The following is a 19,774-nucleotide window of genomic DNA, read 5'->3' as shown; positions in this document are numbered from 1 at the left end:
GAACCACACACACAGCACAGTTCTGTCACACCGCCCCGCTCACTGCTGTCTGCAGAAGTGCACTGTGGGTGCAGAGCACGACACGCACGGAAGGCCACGGAGGGTCCTACTCACTGCCGTCTGTGGTGTGCACTGTGGGGGTAGACTACAATACTCAGGGTACTGTCACGTGGTACTCTGCCCACGGCAGCCTGCAGGTGTGAACTGTGGGGTACAGACTATAATACTCATGGTACTGTTACATGGTACTCTACCCACTGCAGTGTGCAGGTGTGAACTGTGGGGTATAGACTACAATACTCAGGGTACTGTCATGTGGTACTCTGCCCACGGCAGCCTTCAGGTGTGAACTGTGGGGTATAGACTATAATACTCATGGTACTGTTACATGGTACTCTGCCCACAGCAGCTTGCAGGTGTGAACTGTGGGGTATAGACTATAATACTCATGGTACTGTTACATGGTACTCTACCCACTGCAGTGTGCAGGAGTGCACTGTGGGGGGTAGACTATAATATTCATGGTACTGTCATGTGGTACTCTGCCCACAGCAGCCTGCAGGTGTGAACTGTGGGCTGTAGACTATAATACTCAGGGTACTGTCACGTGGTACTCTGCCCACGGCATCCTGCAGGTGTGACTGTGGGGGTAGACTATAATACTCAGGGTACTGTCACGTGGTACTCTGCCCACTGCAGCCTGCAGGTGTGAACTGTGGGGGTAGACTATAATACTCAGGGTACTGTCATGTGGTACTCTGCCCACTGCAGCCTGCAGGTGTGAACTGTGGGGGTAGACTATAATACTCAGGGTACTGTCATGTGGTACTCTGCCCACAGCAGCCTGCAGGTGTGAACTGTGGGGGTAGACTATAATACTCAGGGTACTGTCACGTGGTACTCTGCCCACGGCATCCTGCAGGTGTGACTGTGGGGGTAGACTATAATACTCAGGGTACTGTCATGTGGTACTCTGCCCACTGCAGCCTGCAGGTGTGAACTGTGGGGGTAGACTATAATACTCAGGGTACTGTCATGTGGTACTCTGCCCTCTGCAGTATGCAGGTGTGAACTGTGGCAACTATACCTAGATTACCTGGCTGTGCTCAGGTGTTACTCCTGGCTCTGCACCCAGGGATCCTTCCAGCAGTGCATCAAACCCGGCCCAGTCACATGAAGAGATGGAGCAGGGCGTGCGAGATGCGTCAGAGCGTGCTCCTCCGGCTCCCAGCATCCTTGGCCAGCAGATTTCCTGGCTCAGGCCTGGCATCAGGGTGTGCTCCACACTTGCAGACCGAGTCCACGGTCACAGGTGAGGACAGCCAAGGTGCACACGTGCAGGCTTCACGGGGGCACGGACTGAGCCGTGAGGACATGGGGGTCCCACAGAGACACGCAGAGGCTCGCCCACAGCTGCTGGCCACGCGTGGAGGGATGGCCCTGACCACAAGGATGGCCACGCCGTGAATGCTGCCCGCGCCCACGCATGATGGCCCTGTCCCACGGCCCTTAGCCGAGGCAGAGGCGTATTCTGGTGGCTGCTGCTCGCAGCAGTCACTATTCCCCGTGCACACGCTCACGAGCCAATCAAAGATGAATCATGTCTCCCAACACGCTGAGGTAAATTAGGAAGCTCCATCTGGCAGAAAGCGTCTCTGCTTCCAATGCGCTCCTTGCTTTCAAATTAAAATGTGCTTTAATTAAAAATAGTCATGTCAAGAAGTGCTGTATATCAATTACATGACTGACAACATGCTCCCCGCCCCCTGAAGCATGTGACCCGGAGGCAGGATGTCACGGCTCTCTCCAGGGAGATGGTGGAGCAGAGCAGAGCGGGGTGCGTGGCCCGGGGCCGGCCTCCACTGCGGGCGCTCACTGCCGAGTCTGCACGCTGCCCCTGCGTGGGCCTCTCTGCCCGCGCCCCCGGGGCTCTGCGGCGCCGTCACATGTCCTGAGCCCGCCTCTAGGGGCTCGGGTCCGGGAAGGGCCTCACTGCGGCCCCCTGGTTCTCTCCTGGGCACCGGGGCCACAGTGGGCTTCTCTGCGAATCCGGAAGTGCCCAGAGGGGCTTCCTGGGGGCCACAAGCAATGAGCGGAGAGACAAAGAAACCGGAGCAAGGCATGAGTGTATGTGCGCCTGTGTGACTGCACACATGTCTGTGTGCTCACATGCGCATGTGTGACCACTCACATGTATGTGTGCTCACGTGTGCATGTGTGATTACACATAGGCATGTGTGTTCATGTGTGCATATGTGACTGCTCACACACGTGTGCTCACACACACATGTGTGTGCAGGAACAGGCAAATGCTTTTGAACTGAGCCTTCTCCAGCTGATTGTGATTTTCTTTCTTTAAAAAAATTATTTTTGCAGTATTTGGCTCATTTTTGAACTTGTTTTTGCTGTATTTTCCCCCTAATGTCATTGTCAGCCAATGTGGGTCTTAAGGGACCTTCTAGAGCTGCTTTGCACTAGGGAACGTCTGCGGGGCCAGTCGCCAGCGCCCGCCCGCCCTTCCCGACTCCCTGCCCTGAGCGGCCTCTGCCCTGCCCGTCTGCTCTCACGGGCGTCAGACCCGTCTGGGGCAGCCTCTGGGCACCCAGCTCAGGGAGCAGAGCGGGTGTGGCCGGCGCCTCCGTCCTGTCCCTGGGAGGCTGTGTGCCGGGGGAGGCCGGGGAGTGAGGTTGGCTCAACCCCGAGGGAGCCGCCCCCACGGCGGCCACTGCAGCACTGGCCACCCCAGCGTCTGTGGCGGGCCGGGCACGGGGCCTCAGTGTCCTGCCCCACCCTCTCCCGGGGCCCCGAGCCCGGGGCAGCTGGGCGCCTCGTCTGCTCACCAACTGGAGAGGGCCGTTTCCAGGCCGCAGAGGGGGGCCGGGGAAGGCCCGTTCCAGACCCGGCCCCACAGATGCCCCCGGGGCAGGACAGGGGCACGCAGCAGACCTGGGGCTGGGCGCACACATGTGCGGTCTGTGGGGCTGCGAACCTCCACACGAGTGTCCGTGTGCAAGCCCTGTGTGCTCGTGCTGTGCATGCATGTGGTGTGTGTGGCGTGTACATGTGGGGTGTGCATGTGTGTATATCTGTGAGCATGGCGTGTACATAGACTTGTTCTGTGTGTGTTGTAGGCATAGCCTGTGTATGTATCCATGTGCGTGTAGCCGTATGTGGTATGTTTATAGTGCATGGCGTGTGTGCACGTGTCTGGTGCGTGTGTGTGGTGTGTGTCTGTGTGTGGACAGTGTGTTGTGCATGGCATGTGTATACATGTATATGGTGTGCATATGGTGTGCTGCGTGCATCTGAGTCATGTGTGTCGAGTGTGTGTCCAGCCCACTGTGGTCACTGCATCCCTGGCTGACCTGGACGACTGACCAGCCCGTCGTCCCCCCTTCCTGATGACAAAAGCTGGCCCTGGCCACACTCCTGGGCTCAGAACCAGCCACATCCCGCATGCCTCTGCCGTGAGGACTCGCTTTCTGCCCGCTGCCTCCCGTCTCCCAGACCCTGCTGCCTCCCCAGCTCCCCGGCAGCCCCGCCCCACGCCACCACAGCCCCCGCCTGGCGCGGCCCTTCATGCACTGAGGGGCAGCCGGGCTGCTCTCTCGCCCCTACAGGCCTCTGTGCTGCCCGAGGCAGTGGTCACTGACCCGTGTCCTGGCGTTTCACCGCCATCCCCGAAGGCCACTGCCTCGGACACTGCCGTCCCAGACTCAGGCAGCGTGCGGGGTCAGCCGGGCTCGGACACTCACCACTCGGCCGCTGGCACTGCGCCCCCTTCCACGGCAGGGTCAGGCTGGGCAGCACCGCCCTGGCCCGCAGCGGCCTGGCCCCTCATTCTCGTCCCTTCCTCTCATTGCTACCGGGCCATAAGCAGGATTATATTTCCGGTGGCGCCTCATTCCACGACATGGAACCATAAAACGCCGGCGCGGGGTTATTAAAGCCCCGGGGAGATGCAGGAATCCGACGATTCCTTCCGAGCAGCTACTCCCAGCAGCGGGCCCGCTGGCCGGCCCCGGGACCCCCATTCACCGACATCAGGCTTGGCCCTGGTCCTCTCCCACACTGCCCGGGACGCTGAGCTCAGGGACATCCCCCCACCCTGCAAAGGTCCAGGGCCGGGAACCTGCACAGGGGTGGCCTTGGGACCGAGTGCGTCCCGGTGAGATGTCCAGGAGGCGAGAAAAGTCACCTGCGGTTGGGTGGGGCTGAAGCAGAGGCTGCTCCGCTGTTCCGAGCTGTGGCACTGTCATCCTGAGGGTCAGTGGGGACGCCGGCGAGAGGAGAAGGCGGAGTCAGCCGGCTCAGGACCGGCCCAGTCGGCGACAGCACCAGGTGTCCCAGGAGCGTGGGCCCCTTTCCTGCACGCCCCGAGGAGACGGGGAATCATGTGGTCCCCGGTGGGTGGGTCTGCAGTGGCCCAGAGGGCTTCTGCAGGGACTCTCGGCGTGAGCCCTGTGACGCAGGAGCCCCCTTTAAGGAGCGTCACCCGTGACCTGGAAAGCAGCCCCCACACCCCGGTGTGGTCAGGCCCCGGCCTTTGGCTCTCGACTGTCACGAGCACTGTGGGGTGCTCCAGGGCACAAGGCGGAAGTAACACAAGGACAAGCATCCACATGTCTGGACCGAGGCCCGGGCACACGTGGCCTCACCACCAAGGAGCCACACGTGTGGGGAGAGGAGAAAGGCTGTGTTGACTCGGAGGAAATGGACGTGGGCTGGGGGACGGGCCACAGCCGGGCACACTGTGTGCAGGAGGCCCCGCACCGCTGGGATGGCCCCAGAGCAAAACAACCATCACAGCCACGTAAGTGTCTGTGTCAGGGGTCCTCACACTGAGGGACAACACGGCGGCTGTCACAGTCCTGCAGACAGAGAACATGAAGATGAGGGTCAAGGGCCCACGAGATCAGTGCCTGCGAGAGCCCGTGTCTAAGGCTCAGAAACAGACCTCAGAGGCTCTCAGGACCGGGTGTGTGTGTGTGTGTGTGTGTGTGTGTGTGTGTGTGTATGTGAGAGGGGGGGAGGAGAGAGGAAGAGAGGGAGAAAGAGAGGGAGAGAGCCAGAGCGCCAGAGAGAGAGAGAGAGAGAGAGGGAGAGAGACAGAGAGAGAGGGAGAGAGACAAACAGAGAGAGGGTGTTTGAGCATGGTATGACTGAGACTCAATCCTAAGAGCACGGTGACTCAATTAAAAAATAAAAAATAATAATAATAAAATTAACAAAAATATGTGTTTTCTCCCTCTGCTGTCTTAGGATGACTAATTTTCGACCAGACCCCTCAGAAGCACTGACATCCCCGCCGCGTCTCTTGACCCATCTGCACATGGCGAGCGCTGAGGAAAGCCCCCTCCCCTCTCCCCGCTTTCCTTGGGGCCGTCCTGCTGTGTAGAGCCGTCCTCCCTTTGTCACTGGAAACATCAGAAGGACCAGCCTCAGCAATGGTCTCTCTTGTTGGTGGAGCCGGGTGGGGACAGAACCTCCTGTCCAAATCCTGAGCGTATGGAGGTGCCGGCAGCTTCCTGAGGTCACGGCCCCTTCCCTTGGAGGTTTCGGCATTTTTTTTTTTGCTTTTTAGGTCACACCTGGTGATGCACAGGGGTTACTCCTGGCTCTGCACTCAGGAATTACCCCTGGCGGTGCTCAGGGGACCATATGGATGTTGGGAATCAAACCTGGGTCGGCCGCGTGCAAGGCAAACGCTCCCCGCTGTGCTATCACTCCAGCCCCTGGTTTCGGCATTTCTGCAGTTGAAGCTGATGCCTTTGGCGGTGCTGGGGGTTGGGGCTTTGCTGTCCCAGGAGATCCCAGGCAGCAGGGTGCGGGGCGGAGCGGCGGGTCCGTCCTCCTCATCCCTGCTAGCACCCACCAGGCCACAGAGCAACGGCAGTGGGAGAGCCGCATTGAAAATAAACTCTCTTGCCAGTTGGTATTTGCCAGTGATCTTGCTCTCGCGATCGTTGAAATATGAGTGTGAAGCCGCCACAAGGAAACACGAAGCGAGCGAGCACGGAAGCTGCCTGGCAGGCCAGCGGGAGCAGGGAAAAAACGCAGGAAGCAAATGTAACTGTCAGAAAGGGGGTTCGCTTCCCCACGCCCTGCCCCCGCCAGGGTCCCACTCTCTGCTCCGGAGTGAGGGCCTGGAGAAGCCTCCAGAAACGAAGTTCCCGTCCTCTCGTCACACACAGAGTTTGGGGAGCAGCAGCTGTGTGCAAAGCAACAACAAGATGAAAAAAAAAAAACCCAGCAATCAACAGAGGTGGGGGGACGTGACAGGGGGCGCAGGCTTTGCCCGGGGGCTCAGGCGCATCCTCAGCCCAGCATTTCCCCGGCCCCAAAACTCTGTGAATGGCCCCCACACTGCTGGGAGTGGCCCCAGCAAATGAGGTGGATGGACACACATCACTGCACCCGAACTAAGGTGCAGGGCAGCGGACAGCCCACAGCCACTGGCCACCCTGTCCCCTCCCACATTTCTGGCACCTGCCCGAGTCCCCCCACCCACAGTCTCCCCCCCCCCGACAGTCACTCCCACACGTGTGCACACACTGTTGCAGCCCTACGGGTGGCAGAGGGCACTGCCCAGGCTGCTGCTCACCCGTCACCTTCCAGCCCTGTGGAAAGACCGTGGCACATGGGGACTGGAGTGCAGGGCCAGACCTTCCTCACAGACCTGGGTTCCCACACTGAACCTCGAGCCAGCCACCTCTGTGCTTGGGAGACACCTTGGTTTTCGTCTAAGAATGACTGAGCACCACCAGGAGTGGCCTGAGCACCACCAGGAGTGACCCTGAGCACCACCAGGAGTGACCCTGAGCACTACCAGGAGTGATCCCTGAGCACCACCAGGAGTGGCCCTGAGCACCACCAGGAGTGATCCCTGAGCACCACCAGGATGGCCCTGAGCACCACCAGGATGGCCCTGAGCACCACCAGGAATGATCCCTGAGCACCACCAGGAGTGGCCCTGAGCATCACCAGGATGGCCCTGAGCACCACCAGGATGGCCCTGAGCATCACCAGGAATGATCCCTGAGCACCACCAGGAGTGATCCCTGAGCACCACCAGGAGTGATCCCTGAGCACCACCAGGATGACCCTGAGCATCACCAGGAGTGATCCCTGAGCACCACCAGGAGTGGCCCTGAGCATCACCAGGATGGCCCTGAGCACCACCAGGAGTGATCCCTGAGCACCAACAGGAGTGGCCCTGAGCATCACCAGGAATGATCCCTGAGCACCACCAGGAGTGATCCCTGAGCACCACCAGGAGTGGTCCCTGAGCACCACCAGGAGTGATCCCTGAGCACCACCAGGAGTGACCCTGAGCACCACCAGGAGTGGCCCTGAGCACTGTCACTGTGACTCGGTGTTCCTCCAAAGAAACAAACCCTCCGCCATGGAGACTTGGGTGCCCGGACCCAGTCCTTGCCCGGCCTTTCCCTTCCTCACAGCCCCCCGAGGGGAGTCCCGGGTCCACTGTCCTCGCCCTGCTCCTTGAGTTGGCAGCAGGGCACAGGCCCAACCAAGATTCTCCCAGAGAGCCGCCATGGGTCGACCCCAATGCTGCAGCTGGCCCCCAAGCACCGCTGCACCCCCTGCAGGGACCCCCACTGCACCGTCCCCACTGCTCACCCCCTCACAGCCCCCAGGGCCCCCGGCATGTCCATGGCGGGCAGGGATAGAGGAGACGGTGCCGGGGACACGCCTGGACAGAGAGCCGTGGGATTGAGGTGCTAGAGCGACTCCGAGACCCCCGGGACCCGCGAGCCCCTGTGGGCTTCAGCTCCGCTCCGCCCTGAGTGGACGCCAGACCAGGGTGGACGGCCCTGAAAGACCTTCCTGGAAGCCCCCAGAGCCTCCCGCACCCACTGGGTCGACCTTCTTGCACCGTGGACATCAACTGCCCCCTACCCGTGGTCCTGGGGCAGCCCCCACTTGGGGGACACCGCGTGGAGAAGGGGGTGACCCCGAGGCTCTGGGTCCCCAGGAGCTTCCCCAGCTCTAGGGCTTCCAGTGTACCAGCACAGGCCCGGAAGTGTGTGCCTGTGGTGTGTGTGTGTGTGTGTGTGTGCATGTATTGTGTGCGAGTGCATGTGTATGTGTATGTGCATGTACTGTATGCGATTGCATATGTGTGCGTGTATGTGTGTGTGTGCATGTATTGTGTGCGAGTGCATGTGTATGTGTATGTGCATGTATTGTATGCGATTGCATATGTGTGCGTGTATGTGTGTGCGAGTGCATGTGCGTGTGCATGTATGTGTGTGCGAGTGCTTGTGTTTGTGTGTGCATTTGTGTGCCTGTGTATGCATGTGGGTGCGTATGATATGTGTGGGTATGTGCATGTATATATGTATGTATGTGTATGTGTGTGCAAGTGCATGTGTGCACATGTGTGGGTGTGAGCATATGTGTATGTACATGCACGTATGCTTCTGTGCACACATGTGAGCATGTGTGCATGCGTGTGTGCATGCGTACATGTGTGTACACACGTGTGGACTGAGATCCCATGTACTGAGACCCCCAGGCCCAGAGAGGGCATGAGGGAAAAAGCCTGGGGTAGCCTCAGCACCTCTACAGCAGCTGCTCCACCTGCCGGGCACCGCCCTGCACCCCTGAGGTCCCTGGAGCCCACACAGGAGGTTGGATGTGACCCCACAGGGACCCCAACGGGGGCTGCCTGGTCCACAACAACCCAAGAACCTTCTCTGCCCTAGACAGAAGATGCCTGGCCAGCACTGGCCCAGGAAGGCTCGCTGGCCCCCAGAACCTCCTGGGCCCTGTCCTGGTCCCCGTCCCCCAGGCTGTCCCCAGTGCTGTCTGTTGGGATGAGAACGAGGTGACCGGGGCCTGTAGGACCCATGAGTGGAAGCCCATTTCCTGAATCTCTCTCTCTCATCCCCTTCCTCACTCCCCCTTCTTCTCCCCCCACTCTCTCTAGCAGGAAGACCACGGGACCCTTGCAGCCCCCTCCCCCAGCCCTACTGGGGTGTTTTCCCTAAAGCAATGATGCCCCAGTTCCCGGTGTGCAGTGGCAGGAGGGGGCGGGACCCGGCGAAGAGGAAGGAGATCCGGAGCATATTTTTACATTGGCAAGAAAAACAAAATGTCATTCAACTAAATTTAAGATTGTTCGCACACATCTGCTACACCAGAATGTTACTGGAAGGGGGTAGGACAGGAAAAAAGGAAGAGAAAGAACTTCACGCGGCCCCCGTCTGAAGGGCGCTGCAGAGGGCCTGCGGTCCGGGGGCTGCAGGTTATCCGAGCAGGACCCAAAAGGCATCTCCGGCTTGTTGGAGAGAGTGACCTTGTTCTGTTAATAGTCACGCAGGCCGACAAACTGCAGCCAGGAAGACGTAGATGCTGCGGAGCGTTGTTATGGATACATCTCTGCAAGGGGGGGGTGGGGACTTGGGCGGCAAAGCCAGAGAGAAAATGCTGCATTTCCGTCAATGTCATAAATGAATCGCATCCTTGCAAGACAGACAAAAAACAAGATTGCGGGAGAATAGATTTCCAACTCAAGCCCACTCCCCCGCGCTCTGAGCTCCCCACAGCTGCGTCCCGGGACAGGAGCCTGGATTCTCGTCAGTTAGGATGAAACGGTCTAATCAGGCTTTGTCCCGCAGTCGGGGAGTGGGTACAGTTTATCACAAAGGAGCAATCGAAGTCTTAAGGTCACAGAAATACACGCGGGAGCGTCAGAGTGGCTCCATCCTTCTCAGTGAAAAACAGCAGAATCACCCAACTCGGGAAAATAGAGCTGCGAGAACACAAAATCCAAGAACGCCGGGGGGGGGGGCGTTTCCCCCCCCCCGCCCCCCACATGCCTGCAACATCAACAAAGTACACACACCACAGAATGTGTAACAAGATCTCATTGTAAAACTAACCTGCATCCTCAAAACAACCAAAAAACAACTTGTTCACTCCACACGCTGCCCAAATATAGGCTCCTTTCACCTCACACCCACCCGGCAGGGAAAGAGTTAACTCTCTAGGGGGCGATGGGAAGAATTAGATCGGAAAGAATTAGTTCCATTTTAATTAGGGGCTCAGCTAAGTAAATCACTACTAGTTCTCATGTATGAGGAGAACTATTGAAGGAAATTTCTCATTGCGACAACACAAAATGCCTTAGGAGACTCTGGGATGAGTGGTTTGGCGTGAAGAGCAGCCCCGCTCAGCTGAGACATTAGCTGACCTGAGTACAGGTGCTTCTTTGCCAAATGCCTCTTCTATGACCCTGTTTTTCTCAGACCAATTTTGAATGACACCATCGGGTGAGTGCTGGAAGCCAGGCAAAGGGTCATTTCTCCGGATGCCGTGTGACATTCTAACAACATAACACTTTGACAGTTCTAAGGGGTGTTAGGCTGTTTGGGGGGGAAATGGGCAGTTTAACTGGACTATTTTTTAAATAATTAAATATCACCAGAGATGCCTAAGAAACACTTCCTGTCCCACATCTCAGCCCCTTCTAGCACCTTCTGTCCAACCCACTCTCCACGCGGCTCACTGTCCCTTTTACGGTCAGCAAACGTTCAACCCCAGCAGCCCTGGTGTCCGCACGCGGCCAGCATCAGACACCCGGTCATCTGCTCTCTCGGCCGCTGAGTGCAGAGTTCAGAGCGTGCCTCTGACCCCCACAGGAAGGGCGTGGGGACTGCCTGAGGGAAAATGGAAAAATTTAATTTCCATGGCAGGTGCTTGGTCCCAATGCCACTGACCCACGGTGAGCTGGACCTGCAGCTCGGGGTCCTGGGAATCCCGGCTTCCCGAGAGGAAGCAGGACACTCAGGCGGATGCACCAGTGCTCCACACCATGACGTGTGTGTGTGTGTGTGTGTGTGTGTGTGTGTGCGCGTGTGTGCGCATGGCCAACCCTGCACGCCCGCGGGGCTACCCCCGCCCTCAAGCTCCAGCTCCTGGCCGGACGCTGCCCCCCCCCCTCCGCGCCCCATTACTCACGCTGTCAGACTGCCGGGACCTCTCCATGGTGCTGAAAAGTTTCCCTCGCCCATGGATCGGGGAGGCGAGAGATGCTCATCTGAAGTGGCTCCCGCAGGGGCGCGGGCAGGGCTGCCCATGGCTGCCGGGCAGAGCCATTGGCAGGAAGTCTGCCCACAGGCTCCTCGGGAACGCTGCACCCCTGCCCAGCTCTCCACGGCCCCCGGCAGCGCGCAGAGAGGAGGGGAGCGGTCCCGGGGGGGCCCAAGGCTGCCGCAGCTTCTCAGCGCTCATCCACCTGCAAGTCGGCCCCACGCGGACTCCGCGGCTGCTCAGACACAGAGGCTCCCAGGACAGTGCTCGGTCTTCAAGAAGGCACCGAGCTTCCAGCCGTGCCGAGCAGCCGTCTCCTTCCCACTGTCACCGTGCTGGCTTCTCCGCTGCAGACTGAGCACAGAGCACAGCGCACGCCTCCCCGAGCCGACCCTGGGCGGTGGGTGAGCGGTGCCACCAGGCGCGGGGCTCCCGGAGTGTCGCCTTCAGAGGCTGGAGCTGGAGAGAGCCATGACACCCAATGACGTCATCTCCAAAGCAGGTCACGGTGACTGCAGATGCAGATGAAGCCGTCCCCGGGGAGCTGTCTAGCCGGCGATTTTCTTGGAAATCTACTTGCATTCAATAGGGGTGTCTTCTGCCGGTCCGCTTAACCCCGTCAGTGCCGTGGCACCGAGGGAAGGAGCTCCTCCTTAAGCCAGGATTGCGGGGGCGGGGTGCTTTGGGCAATAATGTTTGTGATACAGTCATGGCAAACACAGTGAGGAAGGGGCCCTGCCTCCCGAGCAAGAGGAATGTGGAGACTCAAAACGTCTTTTTATTGGGGGCAGAGGGGCTGGGCCCGAGGTGTTCAGGGCTTACTCCTGGCTCTGTGCTCAGGGGTCACTTCTGGTGGACTCAGGGACCATATAGGGCTCATATGGGCACCAAACCAGGTCTGGCACCTACAAGGCAGCTGGGCCTCTCTCTGGCCCTTAGGATTTCTTCCTCAATATCTCTCAGGATGTTTAGCAGGTGAAAAAAATGACATTCTTTTAAAATCACCCCATGTAAACATTGTGAAAATGATAATTAAGGCAACTGCCTGGAACTTCTAATGAAATTTAATGGGATTTAAAGAATATGTGCTTTTCTATCACTGCAATGACATTATATAAGTATCCTTGAAAATATGACTCTTGGAAAAAGTCATATAATGATGCCACATTAATTCTACAGTGAAATGAAATTCCCTATATTTTGCCCTCTTCTTTCATATGGTTAATTTTCCCCCATGAGATTTCACAACTTTTCAATAAAATTGTCATTTCTAAAAAAAAAAAATAAATAAATAAATAAATAAAAAAAACCTGATATTAGAGTATAAAAAAAAAAAATAAAAAAAAAATAAAGTAATCTTCCAGGTCCATATAGCTATCAATAATTATACCTGTACTTAAGTTGTAATGGATAGTAACTAACAATTGAATTTTTAGCTGGATGCTTTTCAACCTGTAGCAGTAACATTGCCTCTAATACTAGAATTCTGATCTGCTCCCATGACTCTCAACTCCTATGAATTTTAAATCAGTTAAATAGAATAAATCTATATTCTATGTAAAAAAAAAAATAAAGAATATGTGCTGTGAGCCTGCAATAACTCTTTCTCATGTGAACGCAGGAAGGATTTAGCTTGTTTTCACATGTTTGCTGGAAATGTTGCTTATTTTTAGGTATTTTTTTAGTTTGAAATAAACTGGCAATGGAAAATTTAGCCACATAACGTGTAGAAATAGTAGACATATATATTATTCTGGGGTGGGACTCTACAAACAGTGCTCAGAAGGTCTGGGGGCACTTGCTAGTGATTCACAACCATCTGGGTGAGCAGTTCGAAGCGGGGCCAGAAGATAAGGAGCCGCTGTGCCTGTGCAGTTCCAGGCTCCTGTGCAAGTCGGCCCCACTCGGACTCCGCGGCTGCCCAGACACAGAGGCTCCCAGGACAGTGCTCGGTCTTCAAGAAGGCACGGGGCTTCCAGCTGTGCCGAGCTGCCATCTCCTTCCCACTGTCACCGTGCCAGCTTCTCTGCTGCAGACTGAGCACAGAGCACAGCGCACGCCTCCCCGGGGGCTGTGGAGAGCTGGGCAGGGGTGCAGCGTTCCCGAGGAGCCCTTGCGGTGCTCAGGGCCCGTGTGGTGCCGAGGGCTGAGCCGGAGCTGGCTGCGTGCGAGTCTCTCCAGGGGCCGGTCACCCGGGTCTTCCGCCCGCACACGCCCCACTGACCTGTGGGCGAGGCCACAGTGTCTCCAGAGCACCCAGGTCTAAAGTTCAGTGGCAGGAGAAGGGGGAGGCCCGAGCGGGCCCCAGCCTCGGGGAGGAAGGGCGGGCACCGAGCCCCGCAGTGTCCCCCTCTGCCACCGCCACCTTCGGTCTTCCTGTCTGCAGTGGCCCAGCCCGGGAACACCAGGCCCGACCCGAGGGCTCCGGGCAGGGCTGTGAACTGCACCCCGCCTCCCGGGGAGTCTCGGCACGCCCCTCCCCTCCTGCCCCCTGCAGGGCGAGCCCGTGCCTGGAACCTGCCCGTGACAGCTCACACGGGAGCAGCCGAAGCACCCAGAGCATCACCCCAACCCGGGGGGCAGAGCTCTGTAAACGTGAGGACACCCCACCCGCGCGCACACACACACACACACACACACACACACACACACACACGCACGCACCGGCAGGTTCAAAGCTTGGGCAGCAGCTTCGGGCCACTGCTCGGGGTGTCTGGGCCAGTGGGTCCTGCTCCCGGGGCACGGGCAGACCCCAGCGGGGGTGCACACTCAGACACCCGGCCAGGGCCAGTGAACAATGCAAACCACGATCAAAGAGGTTTGGTCACAAATCAAGTCCCGAGGGCCACACCCCGGGCGCGTTCCGTAAAGAAAGGGGCCCTCAGCCGCTGCCCTCCCCTCGGCGCCCCCGGAACCCGGAGGCACCGTGTTTGTTCATCCAGCCTGTCTGAATTTTTCATTCTGAGAATGCGGGTATGAACGCGGGGACCCTGTGACTGGGAGCAGCGAGGTGGGCGCGGGGACGGAGGGACGCTACCATGGGCACGAAGGCCGCGGCTCCCACGAAGCGCAGAGGAAACACGTTTATCCTGAATGTTCGCCCCAGCGAGAACACGGGGACTCAGGGACTCCTCGGAGCCCAAGTCCAGCAGAGACCCGGCAACCCAGTTATTACCACCGCAGGGTTCCCCTTCGAGGGCCTCGTGCTTGGAATTCCCACGCCCAGAGAGCCACGCTTGTTTAGCTGCTCAGAAGAAAATACCTGCACGGCTCCGAGAGGAGGAGACCTGGGCGGAGGAGCCCGGCTCACGGAGCAGCGTCCATGGGAGCCGCAGAGACAATCGTGGCTAATACCGAGGGGCCAGGCTCCCCTCAGCCAAGCAGTCACACACGGCTGTTGAATGACATCAGAGCGACTGGGAAAGACGACATTGGGCCAAAGACGCTGGCTCGGAAATAAGTGAGTCGTATTCGCATCTTTCTTGGACACGACACCCGTGTTCTCGGAATGAAAAATTCAGACAGGCAGGCTGACGAAGGATGGGTGCCACTTGGCAGAGTCTCAGACACCGGCTGGAAGGCAGACTTGGGGGTCCCGAAACCAGCCACCAAGGGGCCCCAATTGCTTAGAGCAGCTGCCTCAGAACTCTTCCGTCCCAGACAGGTCGTCCGGAGACACGGAATCTCCCAACTCTCAGCCATGCACTGAGTCCGCAGCCCTCCCCCCGCCCCGTATCCAAAGGCAGCCCCCTAAGGTCTTCAGGTCTCGGACCCCAATAAGCAAGGGGGCTTTGGGATGAGACGCCTCTCCCCTAGCGAGTCTCAAGACAAACCCCGTGGCTGGCTGGAGGCAGGCGGGGCTGTCCATGGCAGGGCCCGGTGGCTCTCCCTGGAGATGCCCAGGGCGGCATGTGGGGGCCCCACCAGGTCGCCTGTGCCCCAGAGCCCAGGCACATGGCACAGCTGTGCTCAGGGGCAGCCCCTCAGTGCTGGGGGTGGGCCCAGGCGGGTCCCAGCAGGCGGAGCCTGATCCCCTGCTCTCTCCACCCTGTGTTCTCATCCCGTCAGGTGCAGGAAGGGCCATGCTGGCCCTGAGTGCCGACCCCCATGCCATGGACATGTCCCTCCCCAGTGGCAGGCCACACTACCCCCCCGAGGTGAGAGCCGGTTATTGCAGCCGGAGCCACGCTGCCCCAGAGGTGGGAGAGGGTCACTGCAACTGGGAGCCACGCTGCCCCCAGAGGTGGGAGAGGATCACTGCAACTGGGAGTTACGCTGCCCCCAGAGGCGAGAGAGGGTTACTGCAGCCGGGAGCCACACTGCCTCCAGAGATAAGAGCGGGTCACTGTGGCCAGGGGCGCGTTGCAGGGACCTTCCAGGCTGGGCCCCACAACCCCAGGGTGCCCAAGCCTCCATCCAGACATTCAGATGGACCCTTCATTGTCCTGGTGGGCAAGTTGCAGGTCGTGCTTCCTCTGGCTGGGGAAGACTGTACTTGCCCTAAGAGCCTGTTTAATGGGAGACACACCGTTTCCCAGGGTCATCCTCGGGGCCATAACTGTTATTTTTATGACAATTATTTTTACTTTCTAACTTGGATACCCGCAGGCTCCACTTATTAGTGGAGCTGCATTCAGGCTCCGCTGCATTCAAAGTTGCTACTTCTTAAAAAAAAAAAAGTAGAAGGAAAGAAAAGGAAACAAAATTCTATTGTTGAGCTTAAATTGTGGTTTTTTTTGGGCTGAAGTGATAGCACAGTGGGTAGGGCATTTGCTTTGCATGCCACAGACCCGGGTTCGATTCCTCCATCCCTCTTGGAGAGCCCAGCAAGCTACTGAGAGTATCCCACCTGCACGGCAGAGTGTGGTGTATTCGATATGCCAAAAACAGTAACAAGTCTCACACTGGAGACATTACTGGTGCCCGCTCAGCAAATTGATGAACAATGGGACGACAGTGCTACAGTGATTGTGGTTTAAGGCACTCACTACACAAGCCCACCTCCTGCCCACCCTGCGCACCTCCCCATCCCCTCCTGCCAGCCCCCTGCTGCTGGGTGTGGTTCTCACCCCTGCTCTGAAGGAGGCAGCTGAGGCACTACGCAGGGCTGGTTTCTGCCCCTGGTCACCACATTCACGGCTTATGCTCCTACAAGGTCAGACAAGCTGAAGGCAGGGATGGCAGGGTCAGGGGGAGAGGCCCGGCACCCCACACCCAGGCCCCCAGAGATCATGCACACAGCACCCAGGAGGAGCCAGCTGAGGTTGAGTTGACCTCCCGGCGTGACCCCAGTAGACATTGGAATAGAAATAGCCTAAGGGCTGCTGTGGTGACCTTAGGGGTTCACCAGGCCACAGACGGCTCACTCTCAGCCCAGGAGTCCCATGGGGGGAGGGGGAGGGGTACAATGTACTGGCCCAGGGGGCAGCTGGGTGACACAGTGCATGTGGCTCATTAGGCAGCCGGGTGAGACGGGGGTTGTGGCCAGGGGCAGCTGCTCGGGGCAGGAGCAAGCAGCGATGCTGGCCAGACTGTAGGAGGCGCATCCAGGGAAGGCGGACACTGGGTCCAGCAGACAGAGCTCGGGTGAGATGGACAGAGGAAGGCGGAGGTTCTGTTAGATGGTCGGGGCATCGTGACCACCCCGCAGGACAGTGTACACCACGGAAAGGCCACACGGGTGGGTGACCCTGGCTTCCCCTCTGCAGCACCTAGGCACCCCTCCCTCTGAGGGCAGCTGCCACTTCATGCTGCCATGAGCTCAGCCACCTGAGGCCCAGCGCCTGCATGTACCCCCCAGGGCTGAAGAGCGGGGGGTCACGGTGATGTGGACAGTGAGTGGACAGCAAAGGCACATTCCTCCAGGACGTCCACCTGGTGCAGCTCTGACCCGTGGATGCCACAGTGGACCGTGTGAGGTCTGAGGGGGCTGCACATCGGGACTCTCCCAGCTCCGCCTCTGCTCCCATCCCACCCCAGGTCGGGTTATCTGCACCTTCCTTTGGCATCCCCAGCCAAGGTCCTGACTCAGTTTCCGCCTCTGTTGCACGGGGAGATCCGGAGCTACAAGCAAAGCTGGAAGAACCGAGACATTTTTGGTGTGGCTCAATGGCGCCCTCCAGTGACCACTCCAAGGAGGCCGGGAAGACAGTCCCTGTCCCTCCATCAAACCAGAAGGCAAAGTGCCCCAGGGCAGAAAACAGCTCCCGGCAACCCAAGCTCTGGGGTCACGCCAGAGCCAAACCCACATCAAAGGACAGGTGGCCCTCGGCCCTCCTGGTACCTTGAGAGTCTGCACTGCTTGGAGGAGGCCCTAGGACAGTGGGGGGACGGGAAGGCAGTGCCGAGGGGGCACAGAAACGGTGCCCTGACATGGGGGTTTCACCTCAATCCTGCAGCGACACCATAGAAACACACGCCTAGCACCCAGCTGCCCGGTCCGCTCCACCACACAGGTGCGTGTGGGGGGAGTGTGTGAGTACGCACAGGTGAGTGTGTTGGTGTGTGAGTGTGTGCACGGGTCATATGTGAGAGCGTGCATGTGAGTGTGTGTTGGTGTACAAGTGTGTGAGGTGTACATGTGAGTGTGTGCACAAATGTAAGAGTGAGGGAGAGCATGCACATGTGTGTTAGTGTGTGTACATGGGTGAGTGAGTGTTGGTACACGAGTGTGTGAGTGTTGGTGCACAAGTGTGGGCATGAAAGAGTTTGGAAGAGTGCATGTGTGTGCGTTGGTGTGCAAGTGTGCAAAGGTGAGTGTGGGAGAGTGCACAAGTGTGTTAGTACGTGTGCATGGTGTGTGTTGGTGTGTGTATGTGTGTGGTGTGTGTTAGTGTGTCTGTGTGAGTGTGCATGGGTGTGAGAGTGTGAGTGTGCATTAGTGTGTGTTGTTAAGGCTTCTACGTGGTTCCTTCCCAGGCCCTGACACAGGTTCTGTGTCCCGGGACTCAGCGATCAGCTCTCCCTCCTGGGGCCAGCACGGAGCTCTGACACGGTGGCCTCCCCTGGAAGGGCCACCCAGGACACTGCCCCTTCCTGTTCTCCCTCTCACTGTCCCCTCCCACTCACCAACATGCACGCCACACGCGTGCACACAAGGCTGAGCAGAGCAGGGTCTGGCGGTGCCCACACACCCCCGCAGGGCCCAGGCGGGCACCCACAGCCAGTGCCCACCCCCCCGCAGGGCCCAGAAACGGCGCCCACAGCCAGTGCCTACACACCCCCACAGGGCCCAGGACGGCGCCCACAGCCAGTGCCTACACACCCCCGCAGGGCCCAGGCGGGCACCCACAGCCAGTGCCCACCCCCCCGCAGGGCCCAGAAATGGCGCCCACAGCCAGTGCCTACACACCCCCACAGGGCCCAGGACGGCGCCCACAGCCAGTGCCCACACCCCTCAGCAGGGCTTGTCTGGCACCCACTGCAGAGGGGTGGGCACCCTTGTGTCCAGCAGGCCACCCCGACCACACCCACAGAGCACTCACGGGCGTGCTGCTGGCCGAGACGGTGTTCATGCTGATGGACGGCGGGGATGCACTCCGGGCCCGGGGCTCCCGGCGCTGCAGGTACTTGCGCCAGGCTCGCTGGATACTGCAAGGGGTGAGACACGGTCCTGGGGTCATGGGGTCACCAGGCCATGGGGTCACGAGGGACACAGATGCCCACTGCCTCACCTGGCTGCCACACCCTCCCCTGGGCCCACGGGCTCATCTGCAGGATTGGATGGTGACTCTCCCACGCAGGATAGGCTGGGGGGCCCCGTGGAAAGACCCAACCTGAAGATGAAAGACACCTAGGAAGCACTAGGGGGCGCGACGGGAGGATGGTCCTGCAGTTCCCCACCTGTCCAGCAGAGGGCGCCATCCCACCTGTCCCACCTTGAGCCCCAAGGGCGGGGAGCTGGACGCCACTTACACTTTCACCTTGGCCTCCAGGGGCTGCAGGCTGTGCGGGCGCGTCTCAATGTTGTTCTCCGTGTCCATGGGCAGCGGGTGGCTACAAAGAGAACCGGGGCTCAGCACCGCGGGGCACCTCTGCCCCCAGCTCACTGCACGGTCCCACCCACGCCCGGAACGTCTCCTGCAGCAATGGGGGCGCAGCTGACCAGTGGGCAAGGCCGTGCACAGCCCCTGGGGGCCGGGCGCTCGCACCTGCGCTTCAGACCAAACCCTCGGGGTGGGCGCGACCAGGTGGGAGCCCCAAGCACAGGGCGGGTTCACAGTCCCCGCACCTGGGGCCAGGCGGCTGCCTGCCCTCACACTGGGCGGCCGGTTAGTCCCAAGCCCCTGTAGGGACCCCTGGTCTCCTAAGCGCTGCTCTGGGGGCTCTCCCCACCCCCATAATGAACCGGGGCTGGGAAGGCCGGTCAGGCCAGACCAGGTGTTTTCTGGTCCCTGGGAAGGATGCGCAGTTCCCAGCAGGAACACTAGGGGGCGCGCTCACCCCGAGAACGCTGTGAGGTCCCCAGCGGGAGGAGGGAGAGGAACGCACTCATACCCTCGCCCCCCATCCCGGGCCTCTGGCACTGGGGGTCTGGCCTGAATCCCCACCCTCGCTGCCCACGGGCACAGTGAATGGGCCCCTGAAGGGGGTCAAGGACAACAGGCACAGTGCCAGCAACAGCCGTGATGGCCAGCACTGACCAGCAGAGCTCAGGCGTGGCGACCGGCACTGACCAGCAGAGCTGGGGGAACAGCCAGCACTGACCAGCAGAGCT

The 19,774-nt window shown here is 59.2% G+C and overlaps 1 protein-coding gene across 2 annotated transcripts in view; it reads right to left on the bottom strand.

Annotated features, from left to right (window-relative positions):
* SCHIP1 (schwannomin interacting protein 1) overlaps positions 1-18,648 on the bottom strand; it is a 165,661-nt gene extending 147,013 nt beyond the window's left edge. The window contains exon 1 of one of the 2 annotated variants that reach the window (XM_055124918.1): positions 18,543-18,648. In XM_055124918.1, the coding sequence (XP_054980893.1) occupies positions 18,543-18,572 (30 nt within the window). In that variant the 5' untranslated portion in view covers positions 18,573-18,648. Of the gene's footprint in view, positions 1-10,986; positions 11,539-18,542 lie in introns of those variants that run through there. The other variant, XM_055124920.1, reaches the window with a different exon arrangement.
* Positions 18,649-19,774: the final 1,126 nt, after the last annotated feature.

The sequence above is a fragment of the Sorex araneus genome, chromosome 2, assembly GCF_027595985.1.
Source record: "Sorex araneus isolate mSorAra2 chromosome 2, mSorAra2.pri, whole genome shotgun sequence".
Taxonomy (NCBI): Eukaryota; Metazoa; Chordata; class Mammalia; order Eulipotyphla; family Soricidae; genus Sorex; species Sorex araneus.
Note: the sequence above shows the minus strand (reverse complement) of the source record. Positions and strands in the feature narration are given on the sequence as shown.